The sequence below is a fragment of the Mus caroli genome, chromosome 12 (assembly GCF_900094665.2).
Source record: "Mus caroli chromosome 12, CAROLI_EIJ_v1.1, whole genome shotgun sequence".
NCBI classification, from domain to species: Eukaryota; Metazoa; Chordata; class Mammalia; order Rodentia; family Muridae; genus Mus; species Mus caroli.
In genome coordinates, this window is record NC_034581.1 from 102,377,593 (window position 1) to 102,393,894 (window position 16,302).

Genomic DNA, 16,302 nt, shown 5'->3' on the forward strand with positions numbered 1-16,302 from the left:
GTTTCATGTGGCCCAACCCGGGAATGAACTGAACTCAGGATCTGGACGCAGTGTCTGCTAAACCCACGGCAGAGTGCTTGACCATGACTGAGAAGGGAGCATAGCATAGAAGATCCATGAATATCAGAGTTACGCTGGGCTGCCGTGAACTGCTTTTCATAGCCGTTTCCCCTCTTCATTTTAATTTTGCTGTTTGTTCTTAAGACAAGACCTCACTGTGTATGCACATGGTGTATAGCCGGGGCTAAGAGCCTTTCCAAACCTCTCTGCTTCCCGGAAGTGTTTTTTTCTCTCTTCCTGGCCATGGACTTAAAGCGTAAATCAGAAGGGAAAATAGAGACCTTCAATCCCCTCTTAGAAATAAGCTGTCCATCCCCCACCTTTAAAAGACACAGAAAAGGACAAGGTTTGGAGATCAAGTTAAATGTCCCAATTTATTTTCATAACTTGAAACCAGAACAAACTTGGTTTTGAACAAATGAAATGGCAGACACATGCTGAACTCAACATTGTGACATTAAGGGGGAAAAAAAGAGGCCCAAAATCTTGTACAGAGAAGGAACAATAAATATTTTTACTAAGCCATATTGAAATGACCTTCAGTCATCTCAACATTTTATCCATAATTAAAAAACAAAAACAAAACAAAAACAAAAACAAACAAACAAAAAAAAAAAACCCCAAGTGCCCATTCTTAAAAGCAGAGCACAAATACCAAGCAATAATAAATATCTCCAAACTTGTTGTAAGAGACAAACCCTCTAGGCAAACAACAGAAGCTCATACAATACATAATAGAAAAGGTAATAAAAATATTCCGCCTTGCCAGTACAAAAGCAAACCGCAGAGATCAATGTGCCTTGGCTATGCAGGGCAGACACAGAAAGCACCAAAATCACGGAATCAGACCTCAGACAGAAGGGCCAGGTGGAAGGCTGTTCGCTTCAGGGTTCACATTTTGCTTCGAGTAATCCAGTCTCCTTTTCCCCGCCCCCCTCCCATGATGACCCTCCAATGGCAAGTGGCAGGTTCCAATAGGGAGCAACTTTGGGTAAAGTTGTGGCAGTGTGGAACCCGACCTGAGGTCGGCTGGGTCACCCGCGGTAGAGCCCTTTGGCTGGGTCACCTGCTTCGGGTAGGTTGGTTGGTTGAGTTTTCTCTTTATAAGAGAAGCAAAAATCCTCTTCTCTCTGCAGTTGACAGAGACACACAAGTCCTTGTGCTTTGGGATGGCTTAGTCCTGGCATTCTGGTGAAAGGTGAGCTGGTGAGCACTGGCTAGCTTTTAGGAGCACAGGAGAACCACACAGAGGCTCCCAGGCAGCAGAGAGGCAGGGTGTCAAAAGGGCAGGGTAACCCTGGGCCGTAAGGCAGGCATGCAGGACACTGAGACTTAGGCCTGGCCTCCCACTAGGCCCCCATCCTTTAACTGTGTCAAATGGGAAACAGTGAGACAGACTCTGCATTTAGTAAAGATCTGCCTGGAAAGATGCACAATCATGCTTTCATAACCTGAAATGATGGTTTCTTACATTTCCTGAAATTAAAAAAAATGGCTTCCTGATATAGGTATTTGTGGAGTGTATCATTATTCCCTCATCCAATAAACAACCATTTTATTATCTTAAAGCTACTTGGCTTTACAAAAAAAAAAAGAAAAAGAAGAGGAGGAGGAGAAAGAGGAGGAAGAGGAGGAGGAGGAGGAGGAAGAAGAAGAAGAAGAAGAAGAAGAAGAAGAAGAAGAAGGAGGAGGAGGAGGAGGAGGAGGAGGAGGAGGAGGAAGAGGAAGAGGAAGAAAAGAAGGAGAGAAGAAAGGAAGAGAAAAGAGGGTTTGGGGAGAGGGGGCAAAGGAGGAAGAAAATTAAAGAGGAGTCCACAGAGAGTAGGCAGAACTGGGGAGGACGGAGGGAACATAGATGGGAAGGCACAGAATCCCTTCATCCCAGGCCTCACTGGTCCGAAACGGATGGAATTGCAGAGAAAAGCAGAGAGACAGAGGGGGGAAATGGAGCAGACATTCCAAGGGAACAGGACCTGCGTGCAAGGCTCTCCTCTGTCCCGCCTGCACCAGTCTCAGTGGCAGAGGCTCCCCTGGGCCCAGCTGCTCCTTCCAGAAACTTCGCTGCTCCATCCAGGTTTGCTCAAGGACAAAAGCAGCTGTTGATTCTCTCTGCTCCTGAGCATGGCCAGGGGCTGGAGGGGGTGGCCGCAGTAGCCACAGCGGAGAAGGTAACATCCCTGGCTCTCTCACTGCGCTACCATCTTATAGACTGCCTCTTGGAGGAAGGGCTTTCTTTTCTCCACTCAACACAAGTAAGGACTTGCCATCAAGTCGGCTGTGGCCTCACCAAGGAGGCCAGCTGCAAAGTTGGGGCATTCGAATGAAAGCCCAAAGCCAACAGTTCTTTTGAGTAGGCCAATTCTGACAGACTATATACAACTAAAATGACTTGTGAATCAAAGCATGTCTCTTTCTGTGTCTTTTTCTCTTGAAGGTTGTCAAACAACCCCTTTCCCCCTCCCCCCTCCTATACAAGAGGACTTAGCAATACAAATGTGGGTGGGATTTTTGTTTGTTTGTTGTTTTGTGGGGGATTTTTTTTGTAATATTTTATCCTGCCAAATTAAAAAAATATATTATGGCAGCCTGTTTGTTTTTGTTTTTTTTTCTCTTTTTATTTCCAAATTCACTAACAAAAAGGTACATTAAATCCCTTTAAAAGGACAAGCTTACAGTTAAAAAATTACAAGCTCCAGTTAAAAATACAGCGAGAGCCTACATCATATGAACCGACCAATAGATCCATTCCAGAGGGAGGTGGGAGAGAAAAATACGCACAGGTCAGAAGTGTGATTTTTTTTTCTTCTTCTGCAAAGCAGTAACAATATTAAGCACTTTCTCTACATACTTTTTCTACACATTGTAGCAATCCCCCTTTAAACCCCAATACAAGTTTCTATACATTTTGTTTTCAAAATAAAAATTCAACACCCAAGGCAGAAAAAAATGTTACTAAAACTCCGACTTTACAGGTTACTGTGACAGAGCAGATTTTATAGACCCACCATTTCAAACTTACTGTAACGGTTTCAAGGAAAAGAAAAAGGACTCTTTTTTTCTTCTCATTTTGTAAAATGCCCAGGCAGTCTCAATTATTACAAATACTGGTCCACTTTGACAGTAATCAAGAAATTTCAATATATATAATGTATACTAAAACCCCATCACCAAAAGAAAACAATATACACCTAGCCATTGTGGCATTCTGTATAACCTATTAAGCAGACTTTGAAAATAAAATAAAATAAAAAGATCGCTCCAACACACATACACACGATTTATTTTACCCTTGTATGTATCCAATACTGTAAACGTATTTTTAAGACAGAGTGCACTAAATTTAAATTTAGGAGGAAAAAAAAAATCAGCCATTGTTCCTGAATTGTTTTTTTTTGTTGTTGTTGTTGTTTGTTTGTTTGTTTTTTCATTCAACAATATCGGCTTGTGTCACGTGAGTTTTAATTCAGCAGTAAGTCACCTCCACTCCATATCTAAGCAGCGTTGCCCCAAAAAAGGGGGAGGGGGGTCTGAAAACGATTCTGCTAATGGACGTCCAGGGCTGTGCTGGGGTTATTTCTTCATTTGACTGGTCTTATGGCATTTTCCCGTCCTCTCTCTTCAACCAGGATTTGTTTGTTTGTTTTTTTTTAACTTAAAGTAAATGTGGCTTTGTTTCTAAAGAATGTACTTCTCTTGTTTGCTTTTTAAAAAGTCTTTTTTTCATCTCAAAAAAAAAAAAGAGTTTTGCATTTGTCTCAAGAGACTCAAATAGGAAGATCAGTTTTCAAGGCACGCACATCAAATTGAATGGCAGTAGAGAAACTGTCCAATAAATTATTTAATTTTGTTCTTTATAGTGCCAGTATTGTGAATGCCACGCTTAGCAACACTGACACTCAATCTCAGCTGTCCCTTACAGTTTAACCCACCTCTGGGCCAAAGACAAGAATATGCTGCAATTTCTTGTTTAGAAGCCATTTAATTTAAATGCAAACAAAAGCTTTAAAGTGCGGGTCAACAGAATTCAAACATCAAATCCCAACAAGTCCAATGTATAGTATGTCCCAACTTAATTGGAGGAAGGAAAAGACAAAACACAGAAACGGAAGCAGCGTGGGGCACCTTGGACAGAACTCTTCCCAGCTCCTCCAGGAAGAGAGAAGGGGTGAGATTCCCTTGCCCTACAGTGCCCATCAGCGTAAGATGAGCGACCCCGCAGCTAACTTCTCCAGTTCACCATCAGGGCCAGTTGTCTGCTTGGGACACAGTCAATTTACCACTGTAGCAATGGACACCTGGGATTTATCTGTAGGCTGGGGACTGAAAAGAGAAGCCATCTTGCCAGGAGAAGCCTGAGAGAACATTGTTAGTCTCTTCCTTCCTGCCACTACAGGCCACAGCTGTCTACCCAGTGGGTATCCTCAGCCCATTTTATGCAGCCAAATCTACAGCAAAGGGCAGAGGCGGCTTCCCAGAATACGTCAAGCTCCCCCAGAAAAGGGCATTATTGTATCTCCTGGTAACGCACAATTGCAGGATGCGGGGGCTGTTTCTAGAGTCACCCTGGAAAAGATTCTCGGGGTCCCGAGTGGGGGAGAGGCTCGTTTGCCACGCCCCCCTCAACTTTTTCCTTCCATAGCATGAAAGTTGAATGCCACACAGAGACGCCCGCCTCTGTGGCTCAGGAGGACATCAGTGCTACCTCTCCAATACGATGCTAAGACAAAGTGCTACAATTTTAAAGATTGTAATCCGCTGTACATCCACCTCCCGGAAAAAAAAAATGGTTTTGAAAGCCACCCCTCCCCCCGGAAAAAAATCCCACATGCCACTTTTCATTTCAGGACAAAGTAAATGATGAAAACGCAAACAACTTTAAAAGTCATTTAAGTGTTGGCTTCTTGACAAGAAATTACACATGCTTAGCTTAAATTTCAAAAAAGCAGCACCCCCCCACACACACACACAAAAAATTATAATTTAAAAGATAGCTTCCCTCTACGTCACTTGCGAGTCATTGCTCAGACTACTACTGGGTTATTAAAAAAATTGAAGGGATGGATACTCAACAAAATCTTTTAAAGGAATTTAAACAGAAATAATAATAATAATAGGTACCTGCACGTACATGCCAAAAAAAATTACAAAACCCAATAAATACAGAAATTATTGCACAGTTAAAAGGCTCCACAATTTTTTTTGTTTTTTTGTTTTTTTTTTTTTTTTAATTTTTACTGCCTTGATCAACCCTCAGGTAGGACTTCGCAGACACAGGTTAGGTTGGACTGCCGCCTCCCTGGGCCCCGGGGATGCAGAGGCCAGTCCGGTCACCGGTCCCGTTGGCGAAGGTTGACGATGGTCACGCTGTACAGACGCATATGCGCTTAGCTCCTCTCAGCCTGCTCGATTTTGACATCATTAGTCAGCAAGTGTTCACCATGCCACTTTTTCATGTGTTTCTCCAGGGTGCTGTAGACGCTGAAGGGCATCTGGCAGATGTCGCAGCGGTACACCTCCTTGCCGATCTGCCCGTGCGTCTTCATGTGGCGCGTGAGCTTGCTGCTCTGCGCGCACGCGTAGTTGCACAGCTCGCACTTGTAAGGCCGCTCGCCGGTGTGGCTCCTCCGGTGCACCGTCAGGTTGCTACAGTTCTTGAAGACCTTGCCGCAGTACTCACATGTGTCGCTGCGGCGGCCTTCCTTGGAGCTCGGCCTCCCAGGACCCGGACCACCCAGGTGAGGTGTGCTGCCCCCGCTCGCCGTGCCACTGCGCCCGGACAGCCCACCGTCCAGCAGGTCCCCGGGTGGCGTTGAGAAGCGTAGGCTGCCGTTCTCGGAGGAATGTTCCGACGACGTGGCGAAAGGCGACTGGCGCGCATCCGTGAAGCCCAGGAATGGGTCCTTCATGAAGTGGCGCGATGCTGCGTAGCCCACGAGCCACTGCGAGTACACGTTCTCAGATGGGATGAGGGCGGCAGGTGGCAGCTCCAGGTCTTTCTCCACCTTGATGCGCTTGGCCGCGTGCAGCGCGGGACCACCGAGCCCAGGGCTGGGCAGAGGTGCCGGCTTGCGTGGGAAGAGCGCTGGAAAGGGCTCTGCGCCTGGTGCAAAGGCCCCGCCGCGCCCATTCACTGCACCCGGTGCACCTGCGTCCCCACAGCCAACAGCTCCAGCGTCACCCGTGTCGCCCGCACGCTTCAGGAAGGCGCCTCGCTTCTCCCCATACTGCGGCAGTGCGCCCAGCCCTGCGTCCTCCATCACCTTGCCCAGGGCCAGCGCCTTCTCATCTGCCAGAGCCGCAGCTGCAGCCCCTGCGCCCGCCACCCCCGGTGGCACGCCGCCTCCGTTCTCGCGGCCACGGCCCAGCTCCGAGTCCATGCTGAAGCTCGACTCAGGCCGGCTCTCGTTCTCCAGCAGCAGCTCCTCTTCTTCCTCCTCCTCGTCCTCGTCGTCCTCAGGCTCGGGGCCCAGAGATGGGTCGCTCTCATGGTGGCGGAAGTCGCCATCGGCCGCTTTCAGGTCACCTGGCAGCTCGCTGGTGCCAGGCTCAGGGGAGCTGGCAGCTGAGAGACCGTCGTCTGAGCGGCCAGCCAGAGAGCCCGCCTTGTGCATGTGCGTCTTCATGTGGCGCTTGAGCTTGCTCGCCTGCGAGCACGCATGGTCGCACAGCTGGCACTTGTAGGGCTTCTCGCCCGTGTGGCTGCGCCGGTGCACGATGAGATTGCTCTGGAACTTGAAGGTCTTGCCGCAGAACTCACAGGACTTGCTCTTGGCAGGCGGCTGCGGTGGCGGTGTGCCCGCGGGCATGGGTGGCAGCGGTGGCGTGCTGAGGAACGGGGACTTGGGGCTGGGCTGGAAAGGGTTCAGCAGCCGGTGCATAGGGTTGCCACGGCCTGGGGACACGGGCGGCGGCGTGGAGCTGTTGCCGGCCAGTTCTCGCAGCCGCCGGGAGAAGTCCATGGCAGGAGAGTCTATGGCCATGGGGTTCAGGCGCATGACTCGGTCGAAGGCACTGGGGTGCTGGGCCACGAGCCCCATCTCCTCTGCACTGAGGCGGTGTGGGTCTAAGTGATGGCGTGGCGGTGGGCTGAAGAGCGGTGGCGTACCCGGCAAGCGGCCCTCGCCGAAGCCGGGGTGGTCCCGCAGGATGGGGCCCGTCATGCGCAGCAGGTTGAAAGGATTGCTGTCCCCCAGGAAATTCATGAGTGGGGACTGCGCCACGGCCTCCGGTCCGAGCGGTGGCGGGATGGTGAGCCTGGGCGTGAGCGAGGTGCTGGCCGGCCCAGGCTCCAGGTAGATTCGGAAGCCATGCGTGTTCTGCGCGTGCTGCAGCAGGAACCAGGCGCTGTTGAAGGGCTGCTTGCATGTTGTGCAAATATAGCTGGAAGGCTCATCTTTACCTGGGGAAACATGAAGAAGAAAGGCAGAGCATGAGCAGTTGCTGGGGAGCTGGGGTGGCCACAGGGGTGGACAGGCTTCGCTGCATCCACCCAGAGAGCAGAGAAAAAGAGATCTATGAGGAGCAGGCCCGGGGAATCCTTGGAGTCACTTGTGCAGTAGACAAGCCTCACCCGACCATCCAGACGGCAAGGGACAACGGGATCTATGAGCAGGCTCCGGATCACCTGGGACAAGCTTGCATTTAATAGGTCCGGTGTCCCCTGTAGGTGTTCTTATTTTCATCATTTTGGGGGCTGGACGGGAGACAGTGACAATGGCTACATTGTGTAAGAGACAGGGTATAAGCGTCACCTCCACACCATGTCGCCCAGGTTTATTGACTCAGTCACTGGTGACATGGAGACCCCACCCTCATAATTCACTGCTGGGGTAAAATGGGGGTGGAGAGCCTCCACATAGTCGATGCTAATACCCCACCCTCCAGTGGTGCAGACAGAAAAGTATGCTCGTCATGAAAGCCCTCCTCTGGGATGAAAATCACTCCACCGCATCCTCCCTTTGGCAACTACTGACTCTGTTGCTTTGCAAACTTAAAAAAAAAAAGAAAAAATAATAAAAAAAAATTAACAAAAATGGCTATGATGCTCTGTCGTGGAATGCCTGCTTAGCGTGTCTGAGGACTCAAGCCCAGTCCCCAGGAATGCTAGAGACAGACATTCACACAGCACCATAATACCTTGCCTACATTTGAGATTTTTAGCCACAGGAGATTCCCGTTTCATGGGCCAGTGTTGTGCAGAAAATACTGTCCGATAGAAACCCAGGTAGGTGAAGCAAGATTAACACAGAGCAAAAGTCCGCTACCCACCCTTACTGATGGCCTCACACACCCACTGTGTGGAAATCACTGCCCCAGCCCCCCAAGCAGGGCAGGGGGTGGGGAGTGGGACTCTAATCTAAAAGAGCAGTTTGGTGTCTTCTGCCAGAAAACACAGGGACAGAAAGGCAGCCACCAAATGTGACAGCAGTCAGGATGAGCAGCCACACGTGTTGATTTGTTACAACTGGCCCAGGTGACATAAGTAAGAAATCGCAGTGGACATTGGTGGCCCTGAGCCAAAATACTACAGATTTGTCAGTCAATCCGGCCGGCCTCAAGATGGAAGCCAAATCTCTTGTCTGGAGCTGTTGACTTTGACATGAGGCCACATTCCACTTGCCAGAGCCTTCCTAATAGTTTAAAGGAGCAAGAGAGGCATGGACAGGCCTGTGTACCATCATGGGGTGTAACATCTCCGAAGCGGTAGGAACAGGTCTCTTATTTCAGACCTGGCACATAGTATGGCAGCCTCAGTCTTGAAAAGCTCATTTCCTCCGTTTAAACTTGCCTCTATCAAACAGATATCAACACTGACACTAAGTCAGCAGCTTCAAACTCCCCGGCAAAGCCAATATGAACGCTGTTACCATACCCTACAGTAGACAGGGCTGTGGAAATGGACCTAAGAAGCCACCACCTTTGCTGTACCACCAGCCTAACCTGGGGCTTCTACAATCCTGGGTAGACAACATCTTCACTTCCTGCCAGCTAATGACACTTCATAGGACGCTGCACCCCCTACCTCCAGTGTATGTATGTTCTGAAGCCTCTGTTTTCAGCATGCACCTCTCTAAGTTAGGTTTGCCAGCCGGCCAGGACTCACAGAGAAGTACCGTGTCAACCTGGGGCAGCATTGGGATTCACTTGGACCATTGCACCAGCAGGCCCAGGACAAGTAGCCCTGGAATCCAAGACATGTTTTTGCAAGCCAGGGATTTTCCCGACATCCCCTGATACTGCATCTGTGGGTTTGGTGTGGAGGGGAGCAAAGCAGAGAAGGACGGACTGAAATAAGAGAATCCTGGAAGTCCAGCCTCATTCTGCTGTACATGAGTGTTCATGTGTGCACGCATGTGTGTATATATACATGCATGAGGAAGCTTGGGGACAACTTGTGGTATTGTTCTCCATCGGGCGCCATCTTCCCTTTTTTGAGACAGGGTCTCTCACTGGGACCTGGAGCCCACAGACTAGGCTGGATCGGCTGGCCAGTGTGTCCTGGAGGTCCTCTCCCACATCCTGCATCCTGAGAATAGGAGTAAATGACACCACTCCTTGTTTCTTATGTGCATCCTAGGGATGGAACTCGGGTTCTCGAACCTGCATGGCATTCCTTTACAGAAAGCCATCTCTCCAGGCCTTACCCCATCCTTTAAACCACCACCAACCAGAGAGCTCAGGATACAATCCTCCACACCAGACCCTCCAGCAGAACTAAACAATACGACAACAAACAGAAACAGTCTGGGAGAACAGAGGCTACTGCTCTCGCCAGCTGTCCCAGCCTGTCTGGATGGGTCCTGTGTAGGGCAACATGACCTCTAACGAGAATCTTCTGTTCTAGCCTGGTTTCACAAAGTCTGGGTAGCCACAATGCTTGTGACTAGACTGTTAGGCTAACAGGAGCCTAACCTCTCCAAAGCCCTGACTGCTCCATACTCAGCTTATTAGCTAATGTGCTCTGGGAACAGAGTCGCTTGCCCCAGATAATTCACACAGAGCTGGCCAGAAGACAGGTTCAGACTCTTCCTCACATCGTGTGTGTGTGTGTGTGTGTGTGTGTGTGTGTGTGTGTGTGTGTGTGTGTGTTTCTTAAGAAGGTTAGATACAAGTCCCTTTCAGACACATTGGAGCTCTCAACACAAATGAAGTACCATGTCCTAGGAGGTCACATATCAAATTAAAGGTGTTTCTGTACCCTTCTTTGGGCCCTAGCCATTCTAAGTAATGGATTTACAGAGGATGGTTGCTGAGATCTGGGGTGTTCTTAAGTTGGGGCCCATCTCTTCTCAGCATCTCCATTTCCTTGAGTAGCTCTGAAGTACTTCCTGTCCCTTTATCTGGTGGCCACATGTTTTTCTAGACTGTTCTATCCAACAAATCCCGAAGTCCAAAGCCGACTATGTAACTAGGTAGCCATAACTGATTCCATGTTTTAAAAGAGCAGAGAGAAGGGCACACATGTGCTGGACTGCATGCTCTAGAACCCAGATGTCACCTCCATAGTTAAACTGTGAGGAGAAAGGGGGCTGACTACTTGTCCAGTCAGATTTCAGGGCCACTTGTCACCATGGAGTGAGAGCTATCTTCATCAGAGCCCCTAAGTGTCCCTCCACAGAACTCTAGGATTCACTCACTGTAGGCAGCAGCCTCCCCCAGCACCTGACAGAAAGAAGAAAGTCAATCCCCCAGCCCTTGAAGGCCCTCCCTTGACAACTCTCTTTCCAGCCACCCCCTTCTTTTTTAAAATAAAATGTTCGTTTACATGTGACGACCTCATGGCTCTCTCTCGCCTACAAATAGCCCTGAGTATGGGGCTGCTCACTTTCAAAAACTGAACAATGTCAGAGAGTCTTTGACGAGCCACTTGGAACATCTTTCTATTCAGGAACTGAATAAGTATTTTATAGACACAGCACAGACACAGATGGCTTGCTTTTAGACAAGAAGAGCCTTAGACAGCAGGTTGCGTCTGACTCAGGGCTGGCTTAGCTCATCCCAAACTCGTCCTTGCTGCATCAAACTCAGAGAGTTACCTGCACACAGGTGGTCCAGTGCTTGCCCTGCAGTGGGTGGTGGCTGCTTTGCTAATGGCTGGGACAGGGTCCACTAGCCTCATACTGCTGTAGCGGCTGAAGCTAATGATCCTAACTGCTGAGTCCAGATGACTTCAGAAGCACCAATCCTGGCCTACAGACCTAGAAATGTCAGCTGCGTTTGCCTCACTAAATCATACGGGGCAGCTCAGAACCCAGAGAGGGCCCTGCGGTGTCTTTTCTTGCTTCTTCCCTCCTTACTTTCATAGATCTTTAGAACACACACTGAGCCTTCTTTGTTCTTTCAGTATGTTGTCTGAGGAGTTTCAAACGCAGACTCCTACCCCAGATCTCTTCTGACAAGACTCCCCACCCCCGTTAGGAGCATCACTGAACACTTGGAACTTGCTCACTAAAGGGTGTAGCCAAACATAAGATGTCACCTCTCTGAGCCTTGCTTCCTACTTGACCTGGGGACTGTGAGGTCCTCCCTCTATCAACCGCTCACTACTGTATAAATGTGGCAGTAGGCGTTATATATTGCGGGTTTGTTACCCATCCTTCTATGTGGCTATGAGTGTTTCAGGGATGCTTATTGGTTTAAGGCTTGGAAGAAGAGTAATGTAGCTTGACTCAAAACAGCAAATGTTAAAGGACACCTCTGATCAAGCAGGGGAACTGGTTCGGGCCTCCCGGGCTCCTCGGTAAGCCACAAAGCACTGCACGGCTCACTCAGCATTATCGCTACCTCAGCTCATGTCACCCTTGTTCACTAACACCTCTGAGGGAAGCCAAGTGAGGACCGTGATCACATGGCCATGCTAGACCACGGGGACAGCAGTTTAGAGAATCATCATGCCGTCAACCACCTTCCCAGGCCCCGAACAGGATCCCGGTGGCCTCCCTGCACACACCGGCCAACCCCAGGCCGTTTCTGCATGTGTCACACTGTCAATGGCTCCATGTTGACAGTGCCCTCTCATGGAAGGCCACTGATTGTCCCTGGTCAGTCTCCCATTAGGTCTACCCTGTGGCAGGCATTCACTCTAGGGTGGAATACGGGAGTCATTTTACAGAGCCAGAAAGCATATTGGTGACATATGCTGCTTGGGAGACCTAGTGAAGGGACCACATGGCAGTGAGGTGGCTGAACCTGGGACAGGAATTGGTACCCCTGGGTGTCTCATAGTGATCCTCCTCACCCCGGACCCAAACAGAAGGCTGGTCTTGCTTCATCACTTAAACCCCACCCCAACCCCTGAGACGCACACCCCCTATAACTGCTAAGAGTGCTCTCTCCACAGTTTTCATGATGACAACCAGTTACAACCATTATTCAGGTGACAAGTACATCTCATGTTCACTTAAAAACTGTCCCCCTCCCCATGGGGCTGGAGAGGTGGCTCAGTGGTGAAGAGCATTGATTGCTCTTTCATAGGACCCTGGTTCAATTCCCAGCATCCACGCAGCAGTTCACAGCTATCTGTCTGTGACTCCAGTTCCAGCAGATCTGATGCTTTCTTCTGGGTTCTGTAGGTGTGGTATGCACATGCCGCACAAACACACAAGCAGGCAAAACACCCATACACACAAAATAAAATAAAAATGAATCTAAAAATAAAATTAAATTAAAACTGCCCCCCCCCTCAGGCTGGAGGTGCATTCCAGTGTCCCAGTGGTAGAGTACTTGCCAATCCCCATATCTTCCAGCACTCAAAAAATAAAAACTAAAAATAAAAATAAAAACTAAAATAAAAACTAAAAACATCTTTCACGATGTCACAGAGAAAATGTCAACCGGGGTTCCTTGAGCGCTTATAGCCATCTACAAATCCATAAGTATCCTGCTGGTGCCCAATTCATCACTCGGACCTCAGCCCTGGGAGGCAGAAAGTAGAGCAGAGGTAGCAACAGACAGTACGAAATCTCTACCATGGGCTGCAATGAGCTAAGGACACTACAGGCTTCGTGCATCATGCCCACAGCTCAGAAACTGCAACTGCCATTGGTTCCATCTTACAGATGAGGAAACTGAGGACTGGAAGAGATGAAGAGATCTGCCTGACGTTCCCCAGCTGGCAAGTGGCGGTGTCTATGTGGTACACTCTAAGGAGAAAGATTGCTCAAGAGAGAAGTGTCTGAAGTTCAAGGGCCTAGGATAGGGGTGAGGCACGTGTGTCTTGGTATTTGACCTTCCATCTCAGCGGGAGCAAAAAGTCAAGACAAGTTGCTTTAGGCTAGAACTGTGGTAACTGACTCCATGCCGACCCGCAGAAGGGAGTGATAGAGTGGTGGCTCTGACAGTGGCTGTGGGGAGGCTATGTAGGGCTATTGACACTTAGTGACGCACTCAGCTGGCCTCAGTCTTACAGACAGATCTATCCATTGACTCTCCCTGCAAACTGCAGAATCCTCTCTGGTCTGTGCTTCAGAGAACCCTGAGCAAATACAGGGAGCCTGAGCCCCTCTGCTGTCCGTGGGACCCACACACGGGAGCTCAAACAATGGGAACTGGAACAGAAAGGACTGAACAAACGTGTAAGTTCTTCCTGTCACCGTGGGTCTTTATCTCACTGCCTGGTTACCCTACGTGCTTCATGCTCCTCCGGCAGCTCACAGTCCAGGGAGCTGAAGGTCACCTCGTAATGATTTATCGAAAAGGAGGAGCAGCGGAACTGGGGAGACAGTTCAGCCAGGGAGGTGCTTGCCTTCAAAGATCTGAGTTCAATTCCCAGATTGTTTAAAAAAAAAAGACTCGAGGCACCCATTAGAAACCCCAGTACTGGAAGAGCAGTCAGGAGGATCACAGAAGCCCGTTTGCCAGCTCCACCAACCTACTTGGCAATTTCTGAGCTCCTCAAGAAAATTTTGAGAAGTCATTAACATCTGAGGTTATCCTCTGGCCTCTTAACACATATACACCTCCACTCCCACCAAACACACACACACACACACATGCACGCACCCGCATAGTTGTATGAACGGTGCTGAGGGCAAATTTAGAGTGCTGCTGACTGAAGATCCAAGGGCTTAGCCGCATTAGGGATTAGAGTCTGCATTACATCGACTTCTGTCCTACACACCCATAACTGCACACCCTGACCATCTACAGAAGAGATTAGAGGTATTGCAGGCCAGACTCACTGTTCAGACTCCATCTTGTGGCTGGATTCCAAGCTTATCTTGTCAAGTACTAGGACTGCAGGCCCCATGGCAGTGAGAATCATGGGTATGCTTTAATGTCTCTGTCCTGTGGTCCTACAGTTCAATATAGTCTGGGACGTTTCCTTAGCTTTTGCAAGCAGACCCTTCTGTCCCCTTCAGACTTGACACTACAGTCAAGTTGCTGGACAGCAAGAAAGCGTGGGCTTCTCATTAGGAAGGGAGAGGCCTTCCTGGGTTGTTTGTTGTGGTAAATTGCCCAAGATGGGGTCCCCTATCCTCTACTTCCTGAGTGCACAGCAGGTGACTCAGGAGACACAGAAAACGTACACTCTGCCAACATGTTCTCTGTGTTTCCCCATGGTATGTGTCACAGAAAGTGCCACCACCAGGTTTCATGGAATACCTGTCTCCTCCCTGCCTGAGCTTCCACATGCTGTCAGGCCCTTTTAATGCTGGACACCAGGCTGGATCACCATTCTCTGACCTTGGTCTTTTTATATCTGAACCACACTCGAGGAGGAGTCTTTTCAGACTTCTTAGGAAAAAGGAAATCAAATCTCATCACAGGTGAGTAGGGCCCCACAATCCCCACAGCTTGCTGACTGGAAAATCCAGGATTCACATTCAGACCGGCCCGATCTGGCTCACTTTGTGTTGTTACTCACAGCTGGTGACCCCTGTCACAAAAGAAGTGTTGACTTTGTCACTGGTCCTAAAAGGGGCTTGGACCAGGCAATGCGTGATCTTCCCACCTGCCCCTGTCAACACCAGAGAGCCGGACAATCAGAGAAGCCAAGTATTCAGGTTCAAGTGTAGGAAATGGTGAAGCGGATATAATGTTGAGAAAATCTTATTCTCTTTCCTTGTGTGGGACCTGCGCCACATAGATGACCACGTGGTTTCATCCACCAGGTGTTAACTTGCCCTGGGAGAAAAAGCTCTGTGCTTACCGCCTTCACCACAGTGGCAAACCAATTGCCATAGTCCCCTAAACAGACACATCTTACTGGAAATGTCAGTGACTCTTACTTCCCTCACCTCCAGGAGGCCACGGGTTAGGGTATGCACATGGTGTCCAGTTACGCATTAGACCCAGAATACTGTCAGGCTGACCCAAATTGACTAAGTGGACTTCAGAAATACCAAGAGAAGAAGCAGAAAGATTGGGGGTGGGGCTAGAGGCTGTAGTCAAGCCAAACATGAAAGAACCAGAGGTGCTGAGGTGAGGAGAGAGACAGAGTCCAGCAAGGCAGAGGCAGGCCGCCTGCAAGGGAGACTTTCTGAACGCACCTAGATGCAGGGCAGGTAGCCATGACACAGCTCTGTCTGCTGTGGGAGAGGCATGCAGAAGATGCCACAGCCACCCCATAGAATCCAGCTTGTGCATTCCATAGCCTTGGGTGAAGGGCTGGCCCTGCCCACCCACGCTGCCTCCCAAACTAAACTAAATGTCTGAACGTTAAGAATCGGTCCGTTCCCAGGAGTTCTGTCTCCAAGGTCACACCATGTCTGGGAAGGAAAACTGTTCCTTCATGCAAAAGCTCACAGCAACTTCCCAGTACCCTTTATCCCTGTGTGGCCACCTGCCTCTCTCTCTACACTGCACAGACTGATGAAGCACTGTGAGCCAGGGCCACGGAGCAGGAGAAGGGCTGCTTTCGTGGAACTACAGTCAGCAAGACATCGGTGATTACGTGATTTCCAGCAAGGGTTCAAGTATCGGGTCCATAAAGAAAGGTGAGTCCTAGGAACTTGAGAGCCCTAGGGAAGGCCCTCTGAGAACACCCTAATGCTGACTTTAGGAAGGAAAGCAAGGACAGGCTAGTAGAAGAAAGGAGTCCAAAGCATGGAGATGGGACCCTCAAAGCAGAAGGGAAACCCTGGAGGCGGACCTTGAGAACAGGTCTGGAGCCTGTCTGAGGAAGGACTGAGAATGTGTGGAAAAGAAAATAACTTAGCCGAATATAAAACAAATTCCAATTTCTAAAAAAAGAAAAGAAAGGGAAGGGAAGGGAAGGGAAGGGAAGGGAAGGGAAGGGAA

General features: G+C 49.3%; 1 protein-coding gene across 5 annotated transcripts in view; it reads right to left on the bottom strand.

Annotated features, from left to right (window-relative positions):
• Positions 1-3,710: 3,710 nt before the first annotated feature.
• Bcl11b (BAF chromatin remodeling complex subunit BCL11B) overlaps positions 3,711-16,302 on the bottom strand; it is an 89,559-nt gene continuing 76,967 nt past the window's right edge. For all 5 annotated transcript variants that reach the window (XM_021179315.2, XM_021179313.2, XM_021179317.2 and 2 more), the window contains one exon: positions 3,711-7,459. In XM_021179315.2, the coding sequence (XP_021034974.1) occupies positions 5,445-7,459 (2,015 nt within the window). In that variant the 3' untranslated portion in view covers positions 3,711-5,444. The remainder of the gene's footprint in view (positions 7,460-16,302) is intronic.